The sequence below is a fragment of the Hylobates moloch genome, unplaced genomic scaffold, assembly GCF_009828535.3.
Source record: "Hylobates moloch isolate HMO894 unplaced genomic scaffold, HMol_V3 SCAFFOLD_1, whole genome shotgun sequence".
Classification (NCBI taxonomy): Eukaryota; Metazoa; Chordata; class Mammalia; order Primates; family Hylobatidae; genus Hylobates; species Hylobates moloch.
Window position 1 is genome coordinate 173401760 of NW_026652276.1, and position 27370 is coordinate 173429129.

Sequence of the window (27370 nt, forward strand, 5' to 3'; positions counted from 1 at the left end):
ATATTCTCTAATCCATGTCAAGAATTTAAGGTATTCTGCAACAGTGTAGAAGTTAACAGGACTAGTAGCTTATTGGATCAAGAAAGACTGAAACGAGTGAATTAAATGTCTGATTTTTTCCATCTAAAATTTATCAGGCACCTAGTAGGTATTATATTACAGTACCTGTTAGTGTTGTCAAAGGCAAGACAGATTCAGTATCTATAACATCAGATGCCTGGATAAAGCCATGTGGTGAAGGAACGATAAGTATTGTTTCATCATCAATTGTTTGATCAACTTGTTCTTCTATAGTGGGAGACTCTAAACCCTAAATAACATTTAAAAAAAAAAAGAGATTGACTCATATTCCTTACTAGTTTTCCTTAAAATCCCACGTATAGGCATGTACAGGTTAGACTTAAACATAACCCATTTAAAAATCAGAATATAAAATAAAAAGTTAAGGTCTCACAGGGACAAAAGATGACCTCACAATCTAACATACCTTTAACAAAAGATGAACTCATAGGACTAGGTCAGTTATAGGTCAGCTGAATATAATAGAAGAAACAATGCTGTTACAGTGTAGGATGATGTTCCCAGGCTGAACCATGAAGATTACTAACCACTCTCAGGAAAATGCTTCTATGGGTTCTAACAAACATTTCTCAATGTATTGTAGGTAAAGAGGGAAAAGTTTTAGTGAGGAACTGTGAAGATAGAACATGGTTTTCTTATTCTTCCTGACTGCCACAGGATCACTGCCTGTCCATTTCTGCCAGCAACAACACTGCTTGTGAGGTGTGAGGTAGGGGTTTGAGCTTAATTTCATGAGTCTAAAGAAAAAAGTTTCCCCAACTGCAGGTTTGAGGCTCAAGGCAATAACCCATTCAGTTGTTCTTAAAGTACAACTTACCTCAGTAACATAAGCACGGGCTAAATCAGAGGGCGATTCCTCTTGTTTAAGGTCGGTGTCAGAGATTTCTTCTTCTGTTCTGACCATAACACTATTCATCAGTTCTGTGCTATTTTGGTCACTGAATTTGGATACATGAGCATCATTAAATGATGGCTCCACAGTCATCTTAGGGTGATGAATTTCATCTGGGAAAGTGTCTGCTTCTAGGGCATCTGGAGGCTCAGGAAAATCAGATGACTGAATATCACTATCTACTGTCAGTTCTGCTTGGGATATGGAAGAAGTGATGTCCTCTGTGGCAACAGTCTGAATGATGACTCTTGGTGTGTGACACTGCACTGTAACATTATCACTTGTGTTCAACAAATGTTCTGGCTATAAAACATTAAAGAACCTGTTGTAAATCAAATGACATTTATGGGGGTACCTCACTATCTCCCCCCACATCTCTTACCTCTGGAACCGTAAATACTTTTATCACTATTTTTCTAGAACCCCTGTCCTTTACTGGCTAGGGCCTTTGTTATTCTACTGTCCCTATTCTCATGTATAGCCATCTTACATAAAGAGAAGGGATGAAACATACACTCCAGTGAAGGCAGAGTGATGGTGTATAACACTGCCTGGAACAGCAGCAGTAGGAAGAACTGTTTAGATAACTACCTTCTATTTTGGTCCTTATCAACTAATCCTGGTCTATAACAGGTACTCAAAAATCAAGTAATTTATGTAACATACGGATAAAGCATGAACAATAATCTGTTCAGGAGAAGCAGGAGCAGCAGCTGTCAGGGTTACTGTGGGACTAGCAGTCAGAGTTAGGGGAAGGCCTTGGCTTGAGCTTGTTTGAAGTAGGTAGGTGCCTGGAGTGCCAGTGGGCTGTAGATGGAAAGACTAAAGGAAAAAGGAAAAAGATAGTTTAACAATGATTAAGTCTACTTTTATATACAAAAACGGACTAAGTTTAGTTTACTAGACACAAATGTACTTACCCATTGTGAAGGTGTGAACAAGTAATACACTGTAGGGCATAATTGTCTCAAGTCATTACCTAGCCTGAAGGTTTAAGAGGCTGCTCTTTGCTCCTGTGTATTTCTATGGTCTGGTCTCAGCTATTTGTTTCAGGGCACCAAGACAGTTGTATGAGCCACTGTTGCCAGTGCAGTAACCCACAACACCCAATCACCCCTCTTTTTCCTTCTTTGTAGCACGTAAAAACTGGCAGTCTCCCAGTTTAAAAAAAAAAAAAAAAAGGCACAACAGCAGTGTTTACTTGAACACTTTTTCACAGTATAATTTTGGGAAATTTTTTATAGAAAGGGACAGGGTACAGAAATAGTAATGAGCAATGTTCTGCTGAAGGAGAAAGATGTTTATCTGAAAAAGCTGGTTAACTATTAAATAACACATTTTCTTTTGAAATTTTTAAAGGAAGTATAATAAAATTGACCAATAAACTTTTCACGACCATAAGCTTCTATATAAAAATTGACTTAGGTTTATCTTAATATTCTAAAAAAGTATTTGCACTTAAAATAGGTCTGGGGGGTTAAAATCATGTAGCCTGTTTTTCAGTCTTGTGTACTTAGCTAAAACAACTCTCCTGGGTACTAAATCCCCAAATATAGGTTTCCTTATTGCTAAAGTGGAGATAGTAACTACTTCTCATGGAAAGTGTTTGGGATTAGAAATGATTATGAAAGTGCCTGGAACTCTGTGAGGACTCAATTTCTTTTCCTTTCCATAAAAGTTAAATCATTTTCCTAAAGGTAGCATATATTAATCACAAATGTGAGGCATTATTTTAAATACTTTATATGTACACGTATATATTACATGTGTTTTATTTAATATACTTAACATTTAATTTTCACAATTTTTTGAAGCTGGAGTACTATTATTATCCTGTTAATAAATTAAGGGAAAGCCTAAATATTGTGACCCCATAAGTAAAAACCTGAACACATACGTCAAATATGTAGGTGTGTATATATATTGTTTACCAGGGGAATGGGCTTAAAAAAGTAAAAGTTTTCTACCTGTGTCAAATGGTTGTCTGTCTTATACATCCCCATTTCAAAGACCATTGGATTAGGAGACTGACTTAGGTTAAGTAAGCTGCCAGTAAAAAGTTCCAAAGGTGGCCATCCTCTTGGGATTTGGCTGGGGAGAGGATGAATAAAGTCTTGCACTAATAACCCTGTGTTCTTCATGGTAAATTAAATCTTGATTTAATAAAATTTTTATTTTCTTAAGGAAATATGAATTATAGGTTTGTTTCAGAAAGGGCATTCAGTCATGCTCCACTTTCAACCTACACTTTCAGCTGCAGGAAACCACTGATCTTTTCAATCTACAAATTTGCCTATTTTGGACATTTCAAATAAATGGGAGCCAAGTACTATGATATTTTGTGTTGTCTGGTTTCTTTCACTTAGCCTATTTTTCAAGGTTCATCAATGTTGTACCATGTTTCAGTATTTCATTGCTGAGTAATATTTGCATGGCAATAGCACATTTTATCCATTTTTCTGTTGCTAGACATTTTGGTTGTTCAATGCCATGAACATTCATGTACAAGTTTTTGTTGGACAGATACTTTCATTTCTCTTAGGTGGATCCTTTGGTAACTCTGTGCTTAACCTCTTCAGGAGCTACAACACATTTCCAAAGCAGCTAAACCACTTAGCACTGGGACTTTTACATTTTGTATCCCCAGTGGCTAGTACAGTGTTTACTGAATGAATGTTGTTAAATTGCTCATGATTAGTTTGTCCACAAACTTTCTCACATAACCAATATGAACTTTTTGGTTATAAATTATAACTCAGTACAAATCCACAGTATGTAGATACTCATTAGCACTGTCATTTTCATATAAACATTTTGGTTTATATACAGATGAGAGAAAAGCTGATTAAAATTATAAAAGTGGAAGTCTGACTTAGTCTACCATTCATTTGGCCTCAGACTTTTATAAATCATATAAGCAAATGAAACACAAAAGTGATACCAACTGATCTTTCTCATGCATAAAAATGCCCAATATATATGAAGTGTTACTCACAGGAAGAATCTCAAATGTTTGTAGTGTTCCACTGTTTAGTGTTATTGTTTCTGAGTCAACGGTAGCAGCAGGAGAGTCTGTTGAAGCTGTGGTAAGAATAAGGACAATAAATGTTTTGTAAATTTAAATTTCTCTAGTGTACTCAATTATCATAAAGGTAATTTAATATTGAATAATTTGCCTGGAGACCTGAAGTCATTTACATTTCTTATTGAGAGATCAGGAATCTAATGAATTTGTCTTGGATGACATATAGTGCAGGGGTGGGCTAACTATGGCCCACAAACAAATCCAGCCCATTGCCAGTTTTTGTAAATAAAGTTTATTGGAACACAGCCACACCTATTGGTTTATATATTTTCTGTGGTTACTTTAGCACTACAACAGAGTTGAGTACCTGTGACAGACAGCAGAAGGCCCATAAAGCCTAAAATATTTACTATATCTGTTCCTTTATAGAAAAGGTTTGCTAACCCTTGGTATTCACGATTAAATATTTCTAATGGTAGGAAGTAAGAGGAACTCACTAAGACCAACCTGCAAAAAGACAGGAACTTGGTAAAAACTAGTTTTCTTGAACATATGGGTAAGCAGTATGGATGTCTGGACTGGCAGTCCAAAAATACTAGGCTTTAATCACTTCCTAGCAATATAAAACCTGGGTAAATAACTTACTTTATAAACTAATGTTCAGATATTTTTTTTTACCTGTCCTGCCTACCTCATACAGATGTGAGGATCAAAAGTGCTTTTAAACACAAATAAATGTTAAGACAGCATTATTTCAGAAGACCACATTTGAGGACTGAATAAAGATCAGACAGGATAATCTCTTTACATATGTGTCAACTAAGGATCAGACTTGATCAACGTCTGCTCAAGGTTAAATAGAACATGCTAGAAATGTCATCTTTTTTTTGTGCTTGCAGTCATACCTATAGGTAAATTATGTGAAATATGATTTGGAACTTTTACTGTGTAATGTTTATTATAGTTTAATAAATTCTAACTACAACACTTCTCAGCTATTTAAAAGGAATCTAATGCCCTTACCAATAGAAATGCACTTGATTCATATCATTCATCTTACTGTTTGATGGATCCATAAGATCACAGCTATAACAATTTGAAGTGATTCCAGATAAACTAAATCAAGGTTAACAAACTACCGTCAGGGACAAATGTAGCTTAAGGCCAATACGGTTTTTACATTTTCAAAGGGTTGTTGAAAAGCAAAACAAAGACTATCCCTCAGAAACCTATGTGGCCTGCAAAGCCCAAAATTTGACTATCTGGCTCATTACATAAATTTGCTGATCCCTGTTCCCTAACCTAAAAAACAAAAAGATTTTAGTTAGAATGCTACAAGTAATAGGTGGATTATAGAACACTTACTATATTCATTTTTCTTGCTGTAAGAGAGAAAATTCTAAATACTATTTAAAATGATGCTATCAGTATTAAGGTATCATTTATAAAATGTTTGTCTTCCCAATGGATACTGTCAACTCAATAGCCAAGAAAAACTAACATGCCCAATCAATTTATAACCAATAGCAACTCGTATTTACTTGGACTAGTAATTTTAGTTGCTTTGCAATCCTCAGACTGTAACAACAACGAAAAGAAATCCTTCATTCTTGATTACACTGGTAGAAAGATAACCAAATTCAGATTAGGACTTTAAGAGGTATGGTTAGTTTAAATGTCTCTAAGGTAACTTTGACAGTCAATGTACATGGATATATGGTGTTAAACACCAATATGTGGTTCTGCGATTCTCAACCAGGGAATCATAATGGTATATTTGGAAACATGCAGGGTGTTTCTGTTTCTCATAATGACTGGCATGTACTACTAACATTCTGTGGGCAAGATCAAAGGACACTGAATATCCTGCAATGTAAAAGGACAGTCTGCAAAAACCTGTCACTCAAAATGCCAATAATCACCTGGTTGAGAATAACATAGTGACTGGAATACTCTTGGGTTATCTTTTCAAATGCAGATAGCATCATGTAGACCAAAAACAAAAAAGACAAGGAAGAATATGGTTCTGAGAATTTCATCCTCATTCCTTTTTTTGTCACTATAATTCAAGACTGACGGGAAGGGATAAAGATCAATTTGACTTAGACCTAAAGAAAAAAAAAGTTCTCACTCTAACAAATGGCTGGGTTCCCATAATCTCATTAAGCACAAAATTGTCCAAACACAGTTCCCAATAGGAAACTGGCCCTTTACTCCCTGAAGAAAATCATTCTCAACTTTGCCAAAACTCACTTCTTTACTAAACGACCTCAAATCAATCCCCAATTGATATGTCTTTTAGTGAAATTACTACACGACATACCAGTTGGTGAATTCTATTTCTTTGCTTGATTGACTGCTTTTTAGGTAGTTTTCTATCCATTCTAATTTCTGTTTTTAATAATTCCTATTAAGTCATTAATTAAAAACTAGAAATTAAGATGGTTTCAAATGGTTTATAACGGTTGGGCAACTGCTTATACATCCTTCCTGTCACACGATTCATTCTGTGTGCAAATATTAACTGAACTAAATATCTTAGATGTCCTTCAGTTCACCGACTTGGGTAAATTTCTATTAACATTCTAGAAAACCAAAAGACATCAGAGCCATTAACCAAATCATATAGATCAAATAGCAAGGAATCTTGAAGATCAAACACTTACAAACATGGGTGATCTGGACCGGAATCTGCAATGCTGCCATGGGGCTAGAAGAGATGGCTGTATTATCTTCCAAGCGGGCAACTCTTATCTGAACATGCTGCACACTGGAATTGGTATTACTGTTTGGAACTCCAGATCCTGATTTATTCTCCAAAAGCGTTGGGTTGTTTTTTTGGTTCTCATGTAACTGTTTAAGACCTTTTATTAAGACTGAAGGGAGATGGGTAGACAAAAAGAACATTGATTCTCCGACAGACCACCATCTAAGCAGCAAGGGAGGTGGGGGGAGGTAAGGAGGGAAAGTATTTGGAATAAATAACTGCATACTGGATGTGAGAGCTTAGAAAAATAAGATATTTTAAAAAAACAACATATCCTGAGATTTTTATAAACATCCATCATAACAAATTTTAATTCTTAATATTATTATTTTTGCCATCTAAGATTTATAATGTTAAAAAAAGGTAGACATTACAAAGAACATGGAAACAGGACATTTTCTATTCTAGGGTGTCTTGATAGAATTATTATTTAGGAGGAATACTGGCAATGCTAAACAGCTTATTTTCATTTTTTAAACGAATAGTGTATGTTTCTCCCCCCAGGGCTGAAGGGCCCTTGACTGTTGGTCTAGAGGTAGCAACTGATCTTTTCCAAACAGTAATATGGTATTCTTGCACAGGGAAGCCAATTCTAGACTTTGCTTTGCTCTATTCATAAAATACGCTTAACCTCTCTAACTGGATTTTTTATTTTATTTTTAGACAAGTTCTTGCTCTGTTGCTCAGGCTGGAGTGGCATGATCATAGCTCACTGCAGCCTCAAACCCCTGGGCTCAAGCCATCCTCCTGCCTCAGACTCTTGCTCCCCAATAGCTGGGACTACAAGCACATGCCCACCGTGCCTGGCTAATTGGTTTTTATTTTTCTGTAGTAATGGGGTCTTGCTATGTTTGTTGCCCAGGCTGGTCTCAAATTCCTAGCATCAAGTGATCCTCCTGCCTTGGCCTCCCACAGTACTGGGATTATAGGCATGAGCCACCACACCTGGCCTATACCTGGGTATTTAATTTTTTAAAAAAAACATTTTCATCAAGCCAAAGTTCCTCAGCATTAAATTTTCCTTTGGAACAATGGAAGTTAAGAGTGCTATAATAAGGGGAATAAATTTAATAACCTAAATTAAACAGACTGTACAACTCCGTTTAGTACCTAAATGCAAAACAGGCAACAGTAAGTATGCTTCACTTTAAGCAAACCCAATTTAAGATCTCTAGTAAAATTAGAAAATTACAGAGCCTCTGTTCTACAAAATTATCACAGAATTTCTCTAACACACCTAGCTAAGATATTTGAAATTATACAACTCACAAAAGTTGACTTAAACTTAGGTTTTCAGAAGTACATCTTTGTACAAAATAAAAATATAGTCATCAATCACTTAAGGATGGGGATATGTTCTGAGAAATGAGCCATTAGGTGATTCTGTCATGGGATCATCGGTGTACTTACACAAACCTAGATGGTACAGCCTACTACACACCTAGGCTAGATGACCTATATAGTCTATTGCTCCTAGGCTACAAACCCTTACAGCATGTTACTGTACCAAATACTGTAGGCAACTGTAACACAATGGTAAATATTTGTGTATCTAAACATAGAAAAAAAGGAAAAATACAGTATTTTAATATTGTGAGACCAATACTATGTGTGACATCTGTTGTTGACTGAAAGGTTATGAGTGGCCAGCTATGCTGGCTCATGCAGGTAATCCCAGCACATTGGGAAGCCAAGCTGGGAAGATCACTTGAGCCCAGGAGTTGGAGACCAATCTGGGTAACATGGCAAGACCTCATCTCTATGAAAAAAATAGCTGGACATGGTGGTGTGTGCCTGTAGTCCGAGCTATTCAGGAGGCTGAGGTGGGAGAATCCCTTGAGCTGACAGGTTTAAGGTTACAGTGAGCTATGATCATACCACTGCATGTCAGCCTGGACAACCGAGCTAGACCCTGTCTCTAAAAACATAAAAATTAAATCGTTAGGTGGCATGATTTTATTTCCTCCGGATAGTTTACACAGAAGAACAAGAATAAGTGTGTACATTTTCATTTTAGGGGCTTTAGGAATTACAAACAGTATTAACTCTTCTCTGGGGAAGAAAACAATTACTGAGAGAAACAGGGCAGAAGTGTAAGTAGAAATCTGCTATGATATCTCTTTAGCTGGGGCAAAGAACTTCTAACCTCTCACTCCTAAGGAGTAAATATGGTAAGAAAAGGGGAGGAGCTTAAAAAGTAAGTAATACATTACCAGGGAACGAAACATCCTTATGGTTTGCAATTTGCCTTTTGATGGTCCACCATTTACTTCGTAGCCATTGTGGTGAACGGACACTACTCCATCCCTCAGCTAACAGATCCCAGTTAATGTCATTTTCATCAGCTACATCAAGTTCTGCTATCCTACAGTTACAAAATAAGCATCTGTTAGACGTTAAATTAATTTCTCTATAAGAACCCCTCCTCTGACTACAGGTGATTGCACTGGCAAATAAAGGGAATGGCAGGTTATGCCAATGAGATGCTATTGTTAAGTTGCACAGGAAAGGATTCCAGGAGTGCCGATCTGCTTTCAGAGCTAACAGCTAAGAAATACCAACAGCAACCACCTTTAATTAAAGGTACAACCAATGGGCTAAACCATAAATGGTTAGAGCCAGATGAGGCACTGTGAAGGAAAAGAAGTATGCTAAAGGTTAGAATAAGAACAGATTTAGTTGTATATATGCAATGTTTCATAGTGTGGCATTTATTAAGTCATTTATTTCCTAGATCTGAGTGTTTCCACTATTAAGCAAAAATATTTAGAAATGAGCTATTTATAAAGATGACTAGTTGAAAAAAAAATCCAAAACAAAATAACACAAAAGCAATAGCTGCAATAAAAAAACAACACAATAGTACAACAAAATTTGAGGTTTAAAAAAATCTGTTCATTTTCTAGCTTTGTTGTGACAATTTGATTTTCAGTAGGGAGTAGCCATGGTGACAGTCTCTATTACCTCAGGGTCTTAAATAATTTCTTGCTAGTATTTTTGCCCATTTTAGTTAATAAGTCTTAATGGTTAAACCAACTACTTAAAAAAATAAGCTGGGATTGATATCTTAAAGCTTTTTCGAATTTGTATGAAATGGATGTGTTTGATTTGGTCTACTTTGAAGGTGTGGAGGTAACTACAGACTGGGCCCCCTTCTTGGCAATCTTAGCACAGTAGCCAAAGATTGAAGGGCATAGAGACTGAACAGCCCTCTTATCCTAAACGTGTTCCCCCTAGGCTAGGACTGAGGCACATTGGTGGGACAGTGGAAAAGCTGCACTGCCGCTGCCTGTGCCATACCTGTTCTGTGGATATAGAGAGGACTTCAGTCTCCATGCCTTCAATCTGGTAACTTTGCATGAGCACTAAACCCACTAAAAAAAAAAAAAAAAGAAACAAACACAAAACAAAAAAAGAGCGAAATATGAAATACTTAAGATCTTAAACAGTAGTGCTCTATGGAAAGGATACTTTTCAGACACTAGGCATCTAGGGAAACCAAAAGAGGAAAGTCTATCAAGACACCCACAGAAATTAAGTGGCTTTTGTCATCACAAGATTCAGGACACAAACCTGAGGATGAGATTGATTTCATCTTCCTTGGTCCATTCAGTACCCCCACTCTGTTTCCAATTCAGGTAGTTGAGCCACTTAGAACGACATTGCTTTTCTGAGCGGGTACCCACTCGTTCAGCCACAGCTGCCCAAGACACACCCTGTGTGACTATGTCACCTGGCTCAGTGCTCGTCAACTCATGAACCACTTCTGCAAGTCTCTTTTCTTCTTCTTCTGTCCACTTCCCTGAAAGAAGGAAATCATCCAGACTACCACTGCTAACTTCTTTTACAAATCTGATTCAGCCCTGTATTTACAAGGACTGATGGGCAGTAAGCAATAGTACTAGTAAGAGTTTGTTTCTGAATGATGCTCTGGTGGAAAACCATATATACCCACTAAGACAGTTTCATTTTACTAGCCCAGTAAGGGTCTCGGTAGAAAAGAAAATAAAGAATCCTAATGGAAAGCACTGACCAATTATGAAAAGAAAAACCACCCAAAACATAACTACAAAGAAGAATGTATTCTCAAGTTACACTAAGTCCTTTATAAACAGTGAAGTGGGAAGAGCTTCATCAATGGCTGACAGACAAGAAATGGCATGCTTTTTTTCTTATTGTCACCTAAGATTCCCTGCTCTGCAAAAGTAAGTTCAAGAGGCCATTACTTATAGGAATGAATGATGAGGGACAAGGGAAATTACACCAATGGGCTCAACCTATTTTAGTGAAAACTAGCTTTCTACCACCTTGTTTCCCCACTATCCCAACTCCAAGCTACTGTGATGAAATATTAGTAAAGTCTGATACAAGTATTTATTTTTATTCCTGTGTTTTCTCAACCCATAAACCCACTAACAGATAACCCCAAATGTTCCTCTCTGTCTTTCTTATGGAGCTAGAGCAGAAAAACAGAAAGGGAAAAAAGACAGCCATTTTTTTCATCATCTTTACCTCTGTTTCCATTTTGTTATTACTAGCTAAAAACCTCTAGAAAATTTCAAAAAGACTGTGCTTGCTTTGGGATTCCATTCATCTAGCAAATGTTTATTGAATTTTCATTATATGCCAAGCACAGTTATGAATACTGTGGATGGATTCAAGACAAAGTCCTACTCTCCTATTCTAGCATGGTGTGAAAGGATGGGACTACTTTGAGACTGTGCTGTTTCATGGCGTGGCCTCATCAGCAGCTGTATGTCACAACATGAGAAGGAAGCAGGCAGATCAATCAATCCCTCAGGCTGGCAATCAGGAAATGCCACTGTGTCCTTCCAAATTATGTTACCAAAAGGGGTTCTGTACTCACAGCATCTTACATGAACCTCTGAGATCCTATCCTAAATCTAAAGCTTACAGCCCTGCTTCTTTCATTAAGCTAGCCATGTCACAGAAGGACAAAGTTGGTAGAACTTATGTTCTCACTGCCCTGCAGGTAACAGTGATAGCACAGTAGTTAAGCAGGAAAGAATTCTGATTTCATTTTTAGAGCAGGGGGTTAAGGTCAAAATGTATATGCCCCAGAAGCTAAAGCTAACTTCAGAAATTTTTTTTTTTTTTAATTGAAACAGTGGGCATGGATTGTGGATCCTTCAGAGAACATTATGGCTAAAAGGGCACTATGAGACCACGTACTCTAATCTCTTTACAGAGGGAAGTGAGGCTCAGAAAGGTTAAATGACAGATAACAGCAGAGCCTAAATACGTTGTTGGTCGCAAAGATTAGGTTTAACAGTATGATCAGGACATCTGCATGCATTAAGAGGCATTTGTGGTCTTGCCAGGGGACTGAAACATCAATCATAAATTTTTTCTATGGAAAAATATACTTTGAGTTTAAAATAAGCAAAATATGTACAAATCTTTGGAACACAGCTTCTTCCTAATTTGGGACTTACCTGTGACTAAAGTTTTTCATAACACTCACTGATTAGCTGTTGCTAATGTAAATTCAACAGTTAGATGGGCCTAAATTAAAATTACTTGCTGCATATATGTCTTCAAAATACTTTCTCAACTGGGGAAGTATTGAAATTGTTACAAAACTGAAACATGTTAGATCTGAATCATCTTGACATTAAGGTGATGTGTCCCTGAAGACAATGTTACCTTATACAAAAACAAAGTAAAAGAGTAGTTTGATATATCTAATAAGCTCAAGTAAAAGGAAGACTAGAAAGTGAAGTCTGAACTAAGGTGAATGATCTAAATCGCTCCCCCAGAGCAAAGAAAAGGCAGTATCCTAAGGGGCAGGAGGCTTAAATGGTGACAAGAAAACGCTGTCAGTAGTAGTCACAGTACCTGTGTTGCAAGTATCCTTCATCAGTCGGCACCGATCTTTGACAGAAGATGCACTTCTTCCTAGCGCCGCCCCTATTGTTGCCCAGTCATTGCCATGCTTTATCCGGAGCCTAAAACAAGAGTCTGCCAATCAGCATTTGGTTCAATTGTTTTCTCCCTTTTAATTTCATCATTTATTCTTCATTCTTCTTCTTCCCATTTGACTGGTTTGGAAGTTGTGGGCAGCAATACTTTGAGAGCCAAAGTTTGAAAGTGTGGCCTTTTTTTGGGGTCCACAGTTGTCTGTGGGTGAAAAAAAAACAGGCAGCAATTGCCTTTTTCCTGGGTCAGAGAAGAAATAAGTAACTTGGATACGTGTTCAAAAAAGACCAATTTCCCCTCAGGTTACTGACACAATCTCCCAGGCAAGCCCCAGACTTTCCCTTTTGAGCATATACCCAACAAACTCTTTTTTAGACATCTAAAGTTTCACGGGTCTTTATCATTATAAACAGAATCTACCTTCAAATTTTTTCATGATCCATACAATTCATTAAACCATACTTTAAGGTCTAACTCAATAAAGCAAAATTCTACTTCCTGAGATTCAATAGCCTTTGCAAGGTTGAGTCAGCCCAGATATTCACTGAAACATTTGCCAAGTCACCATTCTAAACTGAGCCATGTAGCACAACCCTGGTTTTGATCCTGGTATATAAATTCCCCAAATTTAGTCTTCAGGCCACTAAAAATGGCCCCTTAATCTTTTCTGTAACCCCTATTAGTGGTCTGAGGAAGCATCTGGTGAATGGCAACAAGAGACCAGATTATACATTATGAGAATGGTTATTTTGTGCAAGTATGGATTTGATGTGATCTTTTTAAGGCCAATCATGCTTAATAGCAGAATTCAATTATACCAGTCTGCCAAAAACCTCTTGAAATTTTCAAAGTAAAACTTTTAAAGACATAAGACATAAAAAATTAGGATTAATGAAAAAAACTTTAAAACTTACTCCTTGAGCTTCTCAATTTCTTCAGGTGTATATCTAGAAATTCAGAGAAATTTTTTAAAAATCAATTAAAACAATGAATGCTAAAAACCTTAATAAAAATCAGAATTTCATTTAGGGAGCTGAATATTAAGTCACTTAGCATATAATATTTTTAAAGTAACCCATTTTAAAGTGGATTAATAAAAGTTGAGAATAGGCAGGGTGCGGCTCACGCCTATAATCCCAGCACTTTGGGAGGCCAAGGCAGGCGGATCACTTGAGGCAAGGAGTTCGAGACCAGCCTGGCCATCATGGCAAAACCGTCTCTACCAAAAATAGAAAAATTAGCTGGTGGCGGGCGCCTGTAATCCCAGCTACTGGAGTGGCTGAGGCAGGAGAAGAGCTTGAACTCACAAGGCAGAGGTTGCAGTGAGCCAAGATCATGCCACTGCACTCCAGCCTAGGCTACAGAGACTCTGTCTCAAAAAAAAAAAAAGTTGAAAATAAATGCTTCCATTTTTATTTTTTTTTAAACTAAATATTTTTAGTTGTAATAAAGGTAAGGATTGTATAATTTTCTCTAGAAAAAGAATCAACATTTAAAACATACGTTTGCTCCTATGCTGTCTAACACTTCGTTTATTTCAAACTTAGATTTTGGCACTCTCAAATCATAACTATTCCAAAAAAAACTTATGGGTGACATTGTAAACTAGAGCTAAAAAGAAAATCTACAGAAAATTCCCTCAAAGCACTGAACAAATTGAAATTATCTTCATTTCCTTTACCCAGATATGGACATCTGATATGCTCTTTATTTCAGTAGGCAAGTACTCAATACAGCCAATGTAACGTTCTTTTTAAAAATGTCCATTTAATAATTATGAAAGGCTGCTCACTTTGTAACCATTTGTAATGCACAGAAAGTTTATGAATTGTTAACAAGTCATTTATGCTCCATTTAAAATTTTTTCTCTTTTTCCACTGTCACAAAAACATAATTTAATCCTCTTCAGCTTTCAAATGTACTTTCATTAGGAGGCTGCTGAAGAGCTAGAGAAAGAGCTCCACCATTAGCTCAGCAGTATCTAATAAGCCATACTACTGCCACCTAAAATTTCCAAAGAGAAATTAAAAGTATGTCAGTAACAATATATAATCATTGCATTTGAAGAATCTTAATGATGCCTTCCCATAAATGTTACCTAAAACAGAAATCCATGCATTGTTTTCAGAAATGTAGTTCTTTTCCATTCTGGATTTAAAAAAAAAAAAAAGGCCACTGACCTAGGAATGCTATATTCTAAAAATATATAGGAAAAATGTTACCAATAAATTTCAAGTTATTTTCACACTTCTTAAATCTTTAATCAGTACTGTATTTTTTATGTTACTTAACTACAAAGCAGACTTTGACATATTAAGTAAGCCAAGTCTTAAATCTAACCTATATAAAGTGAATTAGATCCTAATTTCTAAAAGAGGCTTTAATAATAAGGTTTCACCATATTCACAACATGGACCTGGAGGATAAAAATATTAACAATAATTCATAGCTGTCTTCAATTAATACCTTGACATATTTCTATTTTTTTAAAAAATGGACAGTTCCTCAAATATTTCCCCTAATTACATGAAAACATGCAGCATTACAAGTTCTCATACTTTCCCACATGGTTTCTGTCATCATACATGCGAAGCACTCTTCTATAAACTGCAAACAAAGGCCGGTTCAGACCCCATGCTATAGTCCTGTAGAAATCTTTTCTTTCGTCTTTTGACATCTCAAAGATGATTTCTGTAGCATCTTTTATTCCGCGTGCCTAAATGGGTTACATTTCTTTGATTTAGGGATTTCTGATAAAGTGCATATGGATATACTATGCTTTTAAAATTTGTTTTAATGTTAAAGGTCATCAATGGCATTTAGAAAAATAATATATCACTAATTCATTAATAAATCAAATATAAACTTTTAAGATGTTGCAAGAGATACAAAAGTGACACTTAAATGTTCCAAGAATAAACTATCAAATTCAATAAATTCAATTTCCATCAACTATTTTACAATTACAAAAAGTTAAAAATAGATCTAAAGAAAGCAGAAGGAAGAAAATCACAAGAGCAAAATCAATGGAATCCAGAATCAAAGCACAGAAAGGATAAACTAATCTAGAAATTGGTTCTTTGAAAACATCCATTAAGATTAATAAAACTTGAAATTTTTAAAGTTCTGCCAAAATTTTAAAAAAAGACACAAACAGTATTAGAAATGGAAAAATGAGGCCTAAATAGAGATGCTGCAGAGATTAGACCATTAACAAAAATGAACAATTTTATGGTAATAAATTTAAATGTTGGTAAAATCAATCAATTCCTAGAAGACATCAAACATCAACTTACCAAAACTGACTCTGGAAGAGACAGAAAATCGAATAGGCACAGACCATCAAGAAAATCTAATCAGTTATTAAATAATCTTCCCACAATAAAAAACACTAGGCCCACATGACATAGATGACATTATATAGGTAAATCCTATGAAATAGACACATAATCCTGTTCTTAAACTATTCAAAAGTTAAAAAAAAAAAAAAAAAAGTGGGTACATTTCTTTGCCTATTTTATCAGGCTAACATAACCTTAATAGGGAAACCAGAGAAGGACAGTTTCAGAAAAGAATTTTCAGGTCAAACTCATTCACTAACATAGATATCCTAATAATATTTTAGCACACTGAACCCAGCAATGTATAAAAACATTAGTATGTCCAGGTAAAAAAGTGAGTTTATCCCAGGAATACAAGTTTGTGTTAATTTCAGGAAAATTATTAATGTAATTAATCACATCAGCAGATTTATGGAAAAAATGTAAAATCTCAACAGATGTGGGAAAAACATTCATAAAATTCAATATTCATATAAGTCTTACCAAATTAGGATTCACTGATAATCAGATTTTTAAAAAAACCAAAATTATAAAGATTAGAAAAGATGAATCACTTGTAATATATATGTAGAAACCCAAAAATCTATGAAATAAAATCTGTTATTTAAAAAAAACTAATTTTAGCAAGGTTGCTAGATACAAAATCAAAATGCACTTATTTGCGTTTCTACACAAACTTTACATAATATTTTAAAAAGTTCCCACACAGCATCAAAATTAAGAGCATCAGAACTTAGGCAAGTTATCAATGTCCTTTATGGAGGAAAATATAAAACTTGATATTGAAGAGGAACTAACTAAATGAAGAGTTATACCATGTTCTTAAACAGGAAGATGACATACTGTGAAGATATTAATTCCCCCAAATTGATGTACAAATTCAATGCTATCCAATAAAAACTCCATTTGAGTGTTTCACTCTCTGTAAGCTGATTCTAAATTTATAACAAAACAGCAAAGGGCCAAGAACAGCCAAGATATTTATGAAGAGCCTTGCCCCATCAGACATTGGGACTTCTGAAGACAGCGCTGTACTGGTGCCAAGTATCAACAAACAGAACCTGAAAACAAGTTAGAAAACCTAGCAACAAACTTGTGGCAGCTTGATTTAGAATAGAATGGACACTGTAAATTAGGAATTAGACATCTATACAGAAAGAGATACAAATGAAATGATATCTCACACCTACAGCAATGAAATGCAGAATTATAAAACTTTTACAAGATAATGTGAGAACGTCTTCATGCCCTTGAGGTGGGGAATGATTTCTTAAACAAGCAAGCATGCACACAAAACAAACAAAAAAATGATAACATTTGATATTGCAGTTAAAAATCTTTTCTCATCAAATGACACCTAAAGAGGAGGAAAAGACAGGCCACTGAATTGGGACAAGGTATCTGTAATACAAATGACCAATAAACCATTAGTACCCAGCATACATTAAGAAAGTCTAAGTTAAACAAAACAGTTAACTCCACAGAAAAACTGGTGAAAGACACAAACAGGAATTTCAAAGAAGAAACACAAATAGCCAATAAGCATATCAAAATGTTATCAGAGAAACAAATTAAAACCATAATTAACACCCACTAGATTTGTACAAATGAATAACAAAAAACTAAAAAGAACCCAAATGACCAATAACTGTGAAATGGGTAACTTGCACATTTGCACAATGAAATACAACTAAATAAAAGGGTAAGGATATTAAAATAATACTGAGTTACAGAATATCCAGAGAATGAATCTATTTATATAAATTTCAAAAAAGTGAAATCACAGTGCATGCATTTTATACACTTTTAAATGTATGAAACTTCACAGCAAAAAATTTCTAAATTTTAGAATGGTTTCCAAAATTCTTTCACTTATGCAGTTCCAACTTTGCCAATGATTAAACCTAAATATTTACTGAGCTACTACATGCAAGCACACTGTGTTGCAGGATGACCATAGAGTGAGATGAGAGATTCTCCTGCCTCCACACTCCTTGCCCTTTTTCTTGCTTGTAGAAGTTAACTTTCATTTATCCTTTTAACCCAAATATGAAACATATGACACCCAATTAATTGGAATTCTCTGAAGTTTAAAACTAGCTCTACAGAAGTCTTAGAAGAGCACCACATAATAAAAGCTATGGTCAAAAACCAAAATTGAACAAATCATCTTTTTCCAAGATAATCTTTTGGACATTTCTTATTTCTGCCAATCTGATCATCATTCTCCCAATCGCCTAAAATAAAACTCTTAAGTTGCTCTAACTCCTTTTCCTTCTTTCCCAACATTCAGTTCAGGCATCCTTGCAGATACGTGGTTACCTGCCCTTTCCCTACCAATTCTATTTCTACCACTGTAGTTTAAGTCCTTTGCCACAATCAGTTGGGTCTACTGAAACAGTCCTCTAAAAGGTCTCAAATCCTACTCACACTCCTGCCCATTAATCACTAACTTGGAAGGGTCCTTGGAGATCATCTACTTCAATCCCCTAGACATGAAACCAGCTTAATTCTCAAAGTTTAGTGTTCCTTAGCACTGATTACTGCTTTATCTAAACTAATAGCATTTTTCAGGTTTAACTAAAGCATATGTTGACTAGAGGACAACTGAAATACACTTCTGGTTTCATTTTCAATGGCCACTGTATTTCTGTTTCTCTTAAAACAACAAACATGGTGGAAAGATCTCATTTATTAGTGAAGAATTAGTTTTAAAATTCTGTACTTCAAAAAGCTTAGCTTGGGAAAGTTGCAGTTAAAATTAAACTTAAAAATTTGGACTTTCTAGGCAGCAATGCATTTCTACATTAGTGTAGAGTGGAAAATAGTAAGCAGTCAATATATCAAATGATAGAAGAATGGTTAAACACTGTATACCATCCTTCCCCAAATGATGCTAATGATCTACATTTCAAACATAACACTATTTGAACCTAACTCCATTACAGAGATGGCCAGCAAGTCTCTGGAAAGATTTCCTTGAGAATACAGAGTTACCCCACCAATTTCTTATTCAACTAAACTACTAGCTTTTCTTAAACCCTTTAATACTTCTCATTTCTTATAGGATAAAGTTCAAATTCTTTGGCATGGACTTCAGAGCCCAGTTTTCCAGAGGCTATTTATCTTAGTTCAAGGTAAAGGGGTTAATTTAATGTGTGTTGGTTTTGATCTTTGATTTCTTGCTGCTTCAGCATGTATTCATGCAGTTCCCTCAAGTTCTACTCTAGCCCAAGTTCTATCCTTTAAGACAGCTCAAATCCTTTCTCTTCCAAAATTTTCCTAACTGCTCTAAAAACTCTTCTTTCTGTAATCTTGTACAGAATTCACATGTATCATTCACATGATACCAGGCTTTCTATCACTCTTCACCTGTTTCCAGTCTGCCCAAATGCATCACTGACTTCAAAAGCAAACACTGTTAAAGCAATCCATGCCTTAACACAATCCAAAGCCTTAAAAATACTGTGTTCAAAAGACATTTAATGAAGAGTACGAAAAGGTAAGGACCACTATGACATCAAAAATTCATTCAAAGATGCATATCTTAGCCGGGCACGGTGGCTCATGCCTGTAATACCAACACTTTGGGAGGCTGAGATGGGCAGATCACCTGAGGTCAGCAGTTTGCGGCCAGCCTGGCCAACATGGTGAAACCCCGTCTCTACTAAAAATACAAAAATTAGCCGGGCATGGTGATGCATGCCTGCAAGCCCAGCTACTCAGGAGGATGAGGCAGGAGAATAGCTGGAGCCCAAGAGGCGGAGGTTGCAGTGAGCTGAGATTGTGCCACTGTACTCCAGCCTGGGCAACAGAGCAAGACTGTCTCAAAAAAAAAAAAAAAACGAAAACAAAACAAAAAAAAACAAAGATGCATACCTTAAGCTTTAAACAATATAAATTAAACTCTATAGGCTTCTTGAAAAGATAAGGCTTTAAAATGTTGAGAGGCTACTAAGATTTTATCTAAACTTTAAGGTGGTAACTAAAGTAGTAAATATTATTGTACTATAATAATGTATTTTAGAATTATTCAGCTACAACATGTTAGCCATTACAAAAATCCATCACAAAAATAAGTAAAAAGCTCCTAGTAAGTACATACAACATGCTGTGTTGATATTTTTGCAATTGGCAATAAACAAATTAGTGAAACATAAAAATATGCCATAAGATACCTTCAGATAGCGTTCAATATTGTTCATCAAAATATCAATTTCTTCCTTGGACCACATCCCCTGCTTCCATTTATGTCCTTTAAAAGAAAACAAGCAATGTTATAAAAAAAGTTACTCCTTGAAAGAAATAAAACACCAAAGATTTCCTTTGTGATTAAATTATATTTGGGGATAAAATTTAGCTAATTTCATTTCTCATTCCTCTGAAATCTGAAAGGTCTCTAGGTAAACTTGCTTTTGTAACTTCTGGTTTTTAAGCTAGAATACATTTATTTGACCCTACTAAAAAAAGACAATGGTAATTAAAAGATTTAAAAAAAATTACCTCTCTTAGCCTTTCAACAATATAGAACTGCTAAAAAGAAACTTATAAAAATAAAAAAAGCCAAACATGCTCAAAACTTTTTGAAAAATTTCTCCAGTGAAAATTTTATGGGCAAAAAGAACATATACAAAAAACTCTAGGGCAAGGTAAATATTGAATACCAAGTGAATAATGTATTCTTAATGAGTATTTACTATACAGTGGTTGAAAATTATTTACGTTTTTCTGCTTCCTTTCTGTACTTCAGAGTGGCACAGACACAACCCTCACTTTTTTGTAGCACCTTCCCCAGCTATGCTTGAGCATAGCCAACACTATAAACACTATGTTACCTTGAGCCTCTAAGCTGCTTATCAGACCAAAGTTAGTAGACCCTTGAAAAGGCTTGTCTTCCTACTCTCATAAGCAATAACTATATTGTCTTAAATGCCACCACTATGCATTTGTTCAAAAATTAACAAGACAAAATTTACTTCAAATCAGAAGGAGAAAAATAATTATTACTGAAAAACAAATGGTGGTTTCATAACCTTAATTCAAAGTCATTTGGGGCCAAATTTAATTCAGTTAGAAAAGCTCAATTACTCTAACTGCTCAATCCCAGTGATGAAGGTCCAGCTCAGAATCCTGATGACTATAAACCCTTTCTATCTCCATTTTTTTTCCACTAGGCACTAAAATTCACAGTGTATCTTACCTTTATTAGTCAGAGAATCCTTATCTTCTTTAGTTGTAAACCATGCTTGGCTAACTGCTGAAACTTCCTCGTTACCCAAGGGAGATATTTCATCTAGTTGCTCATTCTGCAAAATCTTGAAAGGGTAAAAGTAAAAAAAAAAAAAAAACAAAAACGGCAGCTTGATTTAATGCCCAACCGGATTCATCTTTGTAATGCTAAGCATTATAAAACTTAAATATAGTCATACCGAATTCACTTGTTTTAGATATAGTAAAAATATATTCAATTTACAAAAAAATATTTCTTGCTGTTTTTATTATGGCAGTATGAAAACAAAATTATATGCATTAACACAATATGACGTTCATTTAAGTAAGTAAATGTACTATTGGCTTCTGTTTTATATAAAATGGGCCAAGAGTCCATTAAATATTTAAATCAACATAGAATATTCAGGGAAATTTAAATATTTACACATATAAATGAGCTCAATAATATACAATATACAGTTGTTATCTGTTCTAGATAGGAAAATGGAAGTTCTAGGGCTGGGTGTTATGATTTGTTAATGCCCTCAGAGATAAGCTTGCTGCCTAAATCACCAATAATGTCATCTCTTAACTTAAAATATTAACAGGCTCAATCATAAGTCATTATTGCAAAATCATGGTCCACTTATTGCCTTCTGACAACTGCTTTAGTCAACCTCTAGAGCCTTATTAATGCACCTTTCTCTCAAAGAACTGTATGGTACTACTTATTCTTAATGCAGCTAAGTCTTCTGTGCAACCACCACTAGCTATATTTTCAGTTACAAGCATATCTAATCTAACAAATTCTGCAGGGGAAAAAAGCTGCCTTTGGCAGAGTTGACCCTTGCCTAAAGAGAACCATAATGTAAATGAGGAAGACCTGACAACAGTGCTACCATATGAGGTATTAGCCTATCACAGGCAGAATAAGGGAAGAGTCACGTGTTTAGTGACCACTCAACCCAATTCAGTCTCTGGGCTAAAAAAAACTAAGCAATGTCACTGGCTGAAGGTAAATCCTAAGAAGGATTGGACTACTACTTCTTGAATAAACAGAAACTGAACTACTAATATGAAGAGAAATTGAAACCATCTCTCTTGGAAAGAGATAAGTTGTCCTCATCTCTCTTGGAAAGAGATAAGTTGTCCTCATCTCTCTTGGAAAGAGATAAGCTGTCAGTGGACAACCAAGGTACAATTAGGAGAAAAGCCACATTTCTATTGTTGCCTACTACTTTACTTTTATATCTGGCAGTAATACATATAGTGTGTTTATGAAAGTGTTTTTGAATCCATGGGCAAAAAGCTGGAAATCACTGGAACAAGTGTGAATAAGTTTTATAGCCCTCTGTTTGTGTCATACATTTTGATTTTTTAAATCAAGAGGGACCTGTATAAAGCTAAGAATTGAGACAGACTATATGTGTCTAAGGCTTCTTATATTATGAAGATCACAATTTTGTAAGATTTGATCCTAGAGTTATACATCAGTAAAGAGTGTAACAGAGAGATATCAAAAGACCTTGATACATAAAATACTCACTTTTAAGAACTATAATATAGAAAATACTCTTAAATTATCTTCTTTTAATCAGCTGGATATGAGAATCAAATCACCATTTCTCAAAGTATGTCTATATAGCAGAGCCCATTCCATGAACCTTAGGAATAAGTCTGTTACACTGATTAACCACTATCTGGGGGCAAACATTTAATGCTTTATGGCTCAAATTTTCCCTCAAATGAGCAAATAATTCTTAAGCAGTAGCAGTAGTATTCAACACTGCTAACTCATTCAATGAGTTTAGTGAGTACAACAGCAGGAGACTCAGGTACCTTGAAGGGTACCTACCTATACATGATATATAAATATTAATGTCTTACAGTATTTTACCCCCATTTTTCACTGCTTTATGCATCTATTAAGTTTACTCAGCCTTATTTAGTATGCTATTGCTTTTAAAATGAAGCTTTTATGAGTTGGTTGCAGGATTTCATGCCTATAATATATATATAAGGCTTAGAAATCTAAAATATTCAGCCCACTAAAGACCTCTTGCAACCACAAAGTACTATATACATAGGGACTTATAACAGTTTCTAATTATTTTTCAAGCTAGTCTCATCACTGGAATGAGACACAGTACATTAACTACCAAACTATGTCAAAATAGCTGCACCTGGTTTACAGCAAAGATACAGTAAGAAACAGACTATTTCTGAAGTGGTTTTTAACTATGCTGACTTTCAGCCCACATCTTGTCCATTTTGTGTCTAATCTTATTAAACAAATATTAGAAATTATTATGAAAAGTTTTTTGTTCACTAAAATGGTGATAACAAACCAAGAGGCTAAATATTAAATTATAACTCATTAACTCTTTGGCAGTAATCAAAACAAAAAAACTTTGTAATTTGTTTCATAATAAGGGCTAAACCTGGGCACAGTGGCATGTGCCTGTAGTCCTCGCTACTTGGGAGGCTGAGGTTTCTCATCATTTTATCAGCTAAGCAATGTGTAAAGGATCATCCTCCTGAGGCCAGTTAAAAGATTTACTATACCTGGATCTGTGTCACAGTCCCCTCAGTAACCTCATCATCTGCTACCTCTGTGGTCGCAGTCATGGTCACCTCAAAGCTCTGATCATTTTCTGAAACTTCAAGAAAAGGAACAGTTCATCTCCAGAATAATAATGGCAAGTTCTAATTATTCTAAAAATATCCATGGGAAAAAAAACATGATCATCTAATTTCCTAACACACTCCTTGTTAATATGTCTTCGCATGTATATATTCATTTGCTTAATAATACTTAATGTGCACCTAATTCATAGCAGATATTGCTGTGGGTGCCAGGGATATAGCAGTGAGCAAGGGAACAAAAATCCTTTCTTCATGGAGCCTGTATTCTACTGGGGAAAGACACAAAATGGATAAGATACTACGTTGGATGGTGATTAGCAGTGAGAAAAAACATAACAGGAAAGGGAATGTGTTGGGGTGGAGGACAGCATTTGAAATTTTATATAGGAGGCTAGGAGAAGTGACCAAGACTTGGAACAAGTGAGGATGGAAGCTAGTTTTGCAGGTATCTCAAGGAAGAGCATTTCAAGGAGAGCCAAGTGCAAAGGCTCTGAGACAGGGTATGCTTGGAGTGTTCATGAGAATAGCAAGGAGGCCAGTGTAGCTAAAGCAGACTAAACAAGAACAGTAGGAGATTGCGTACGGCCTTGTAAGCCAAAAGGTTTTGGTTTTAACTCTTAGGTGGGAAATGACTGGAAGATTTTAAATAGAGGAATAATATAATCTTTTATTTTAAGAGGCTCACTATGTTAAGAAAAACAGTCTGAAGGGCAAACACAAAAAAGGTCAGTGGCTTGGACTAGGGTGAAGGCAAGTGAGAGTGGCTGGTAGTTCAAATTGTGAATGTATTTTGGATGGCAGAGCCACTATGATTTGTAGACAAAGAAGAGACAGAAGAGACTGAAGAGCCAAGGATAACGTTAAATTTTCTTTAAAAAAATCAAAACTACTGGAAGAATACACCTGCTACTAATTAGTAGAAGACTGTAAAAGAAGCAAATTTAAGGATTCAGGAAGTTATAGAACCTCTACTTTAAACACAATAGTTTTAGACAACTGCTAAATATTTAGAGAATGAGAAGTCTGGTCTGGAATAAATCTGGTAGTTAACACCAGATAGTATTTAAAACCTTGAGTTGAGATCACCTAAAAAGTGAGTAAAGAAAACAAAGAAGCAGTCTAAAGTACTTAGTCCTGGGGTGCTCCACATTTAGAGGTTCTGGTGACATGGAAAAGTCAGCAGTAGAGACTGAGAAGAAATAGACAGAAAAACAGAAAGAAAACCAGAGGAATGTTTTCTACAGGCCAAGTGAAAACGTTTCAGGGAGGAGGGAGTAATAAATATTGTCAAAAGTTGCCGACAGATCAAGTAAGGCAAACACTAAAAAAGTGACCATTCAATTTGGCAACAACAAGGTCTTTGGAGAGCTGGGAAAAACAGTTTAGTTAAGGGGTGAAAGCTTGATTGGAGTAAGTTTAAGGAAAAATGGGGAAAGGAAATGAAGGCAAATATAGAAAATTTTTAAGGTATTCTGCTCTAAAGGCAAGGAGGAAAATTGAGTAAGAACCAAAAGTGAGCTAAAGGAACTTTTTATTTATTTTTTTGACAGGAGCTTGTTCTGTTGCCCAGGCCGGAGTGTTGTGGCACACTCACAGCTTACTGCAGCCTCAACCTCCCAGGCTCAAGCAATTCTTCCACCTCAGCCTCCCTAGTAGCTGAGATTACAGGCGTACACCACCACACCCGGCTAATTTTTCTATTCTTTGTAGAGACAGAGTTTTGCCTTGTTGCCTAGGCTGGTCTCAAACCCCTGGGCTCAAGCAAACTGCCCGCCTCTGCCCCGCAAAGTGCTGGGATTATAGGCAAGAGCCACCACGACTGACCAGGGACTTTTTATTTTAAAGAAAAATATCAGTATGTTTGCGATACTGTGGGAATGACTCAGTAGAAGAAAAACTGGTGATACAGAAGAGACAAAATAATTATTGGAACAATGTCCTTGAGTAGGTAAAGGGGATGAAATCAAGTAAATGGAAGGGTAGGCCTAAGATAGGACAACAAATATATGGATGGACATAGATGCAGGTAGGTATGTATTTGTGGTAGTGGGAATTTGCAGAAATTATTTTCTGGTTACTTCCATTTTCTTTGTGAAGAGGGAGTAGGGTTATCAGCTCAGAGTAAAAAGGTGGAAAAGGTATTTGCAAGTTTCGGGACAAATGAAATAGTCATCTCAGAGTGGGAAAAAGAACACTAGAGAGCTGTCATTACTGGTGGACAGCATTATGAGCCCACTTAAGGTTAATAATCAGGAGTTAGAGTGAGAATAGTGAGCCTGCTTGTGCCATTTTTCTCTAATACTTTTCAATTAGCTGCACTGGTACAGACATAAACAGGCAAAGACAGATTTAGACAGTTATGATTTCACCAAATAAGTGAGAGAAAAAAAGGACTTGGTGAATGCAAGACAGTAATTATAATGATTAACCATAAAACAGGGTAAAAAGGAAAGAACGGAAACAAGTAGAGAAGAAACAATGAAAACGTAATAGGATCAATGGGGCCCAGTGTGGCAAAAGACTACAGGAGTTAGAGTCCTACAGGAAGTGAGCTGGAAAGACAGAAGTAGTGGTAGGAAAACAGTCTGAAATAGATCACGAATGGACTCTAGTAATAGGTAAGAGTGGTCAAGGGAGTAATAAATGGAGAACAAAAGAAATAAGAGGCTAAGATACTGAAAGAATCATCTAGACGAATATGGTAATCACTATATAGTTACAACTATAAATAGGGAATGGGATAAATGTAGTGGCAGATGACTACAAAAAGAAGTGGTGAGTTAGAATGATTAATATGAGAGTTAGGCTGATGCTGTGAGGATTTTTACGATCCAGACAGATAAACTTTATCAGTCTTATTGCTAAATATTAGGCTCCAGTGTGTCTTCCATATGTGATGATGCTATGACCCAACATTAAGCAGCTCATGTGCTTTCATGTCAACATACCTCTATTATCTGAAGCTAAGTGAACAGCGCCATGAAGGATTTGGTTTACCACCATAAAATAAAACTAATACCAAGTGTAGTTTGAACCTACAATCATGAACAAGGCATTGCACTTTAATAAAATGAATTGGTTGAAGTCAATTTATATCAAAATAGCCACTTGAAAATTCTAGCTTAGAAAATATTTAGGATTACATCTGTATAGATAGGCCAATTAAGTTTTAGAATTGAATCACAACATAATGATAGTCAAATTAGGAAAGACTTAAAAAAAAATAGGAATCATCAAGAGGAAAGAATATTTAATTAGAAATGTTATGCTTCCAGTTTATACCACAACTGGAAGCAATATTAACACTCTTTTTCAATTAAGTCTTATAATAAACTAAAAGTTTTTCTGTTCAATTTAGCAAGCAATTAACTCTAAATTCAGAGTACATATCTACTTGTTAAGATATGATTTTCCATGCTGAAAACCTAGTCTTGCTTTTTCAAAAGATGAAGATGTGATTTTGCCTG

At 35.6% G+C, this 27370-nt stretch overlaps 1 protein-coding gene across 4 annotated transcripts in view; it reads right to left on the reverse strand.

Annotated features, from left to right (window-relative positions):
• The window catches only part of DMTF1 (cyclin D binding myb like transcription factor 1), a 43726-nt gene that overhangs the window by 1354 nt on the left and 15002 nt on the right, over window positions 1-27370 (reverse strand). For 3 of the 4 annotated variants that reach the window (XM_058425132.1, XM_032761181.2, XM_058425127.1), the window contains 12 exons: window positions 23823-23917; window positions 21247-21361; window positions 20225-20301; window positions 15264-15421; window positions 13620-13652; window positions 12625-12734; window positions 10339-10567; window positions 8979-9130; window positions 6665-6874; window positions 3969-4054; window positions 1640-1795; window positions 172-1276 (listed from right to left, as the gene is read on the reverse strand). In XM_058425132.1, the coding sequence (XP_058281115.1) occupies window positions 614-1276; window positions 1640-1795; window positions 3969-4054; window positions 6665-6874; window positions 8979-9130; window positions 10339-10567; window positions 12625-12734; window positions 13620-13652; window positions 15264-15421; window positions 20225-20301; window positions 21247-21361; window positions 23823-23917 (2084 nt within the window). In that variant the 3' untranslated portion in view covers window positions 172-613. Of the gene's footprint in view, window positions 1-165; window positions 1277-1639; window positions 1796-3968; window positions 4055-6664; window positions 6875-8978; window positions 9131-10338; window positions 10568-12624; window positions 12735-13619; window positions 13653-15263; window positions 15422-20224; window positions 20302-21246; window positions 21362-23822; window positions 23918-27370 lie in introns of those variants that run through there. The other variant, XM_032761182.2, reaches the window with a different exon arrangement.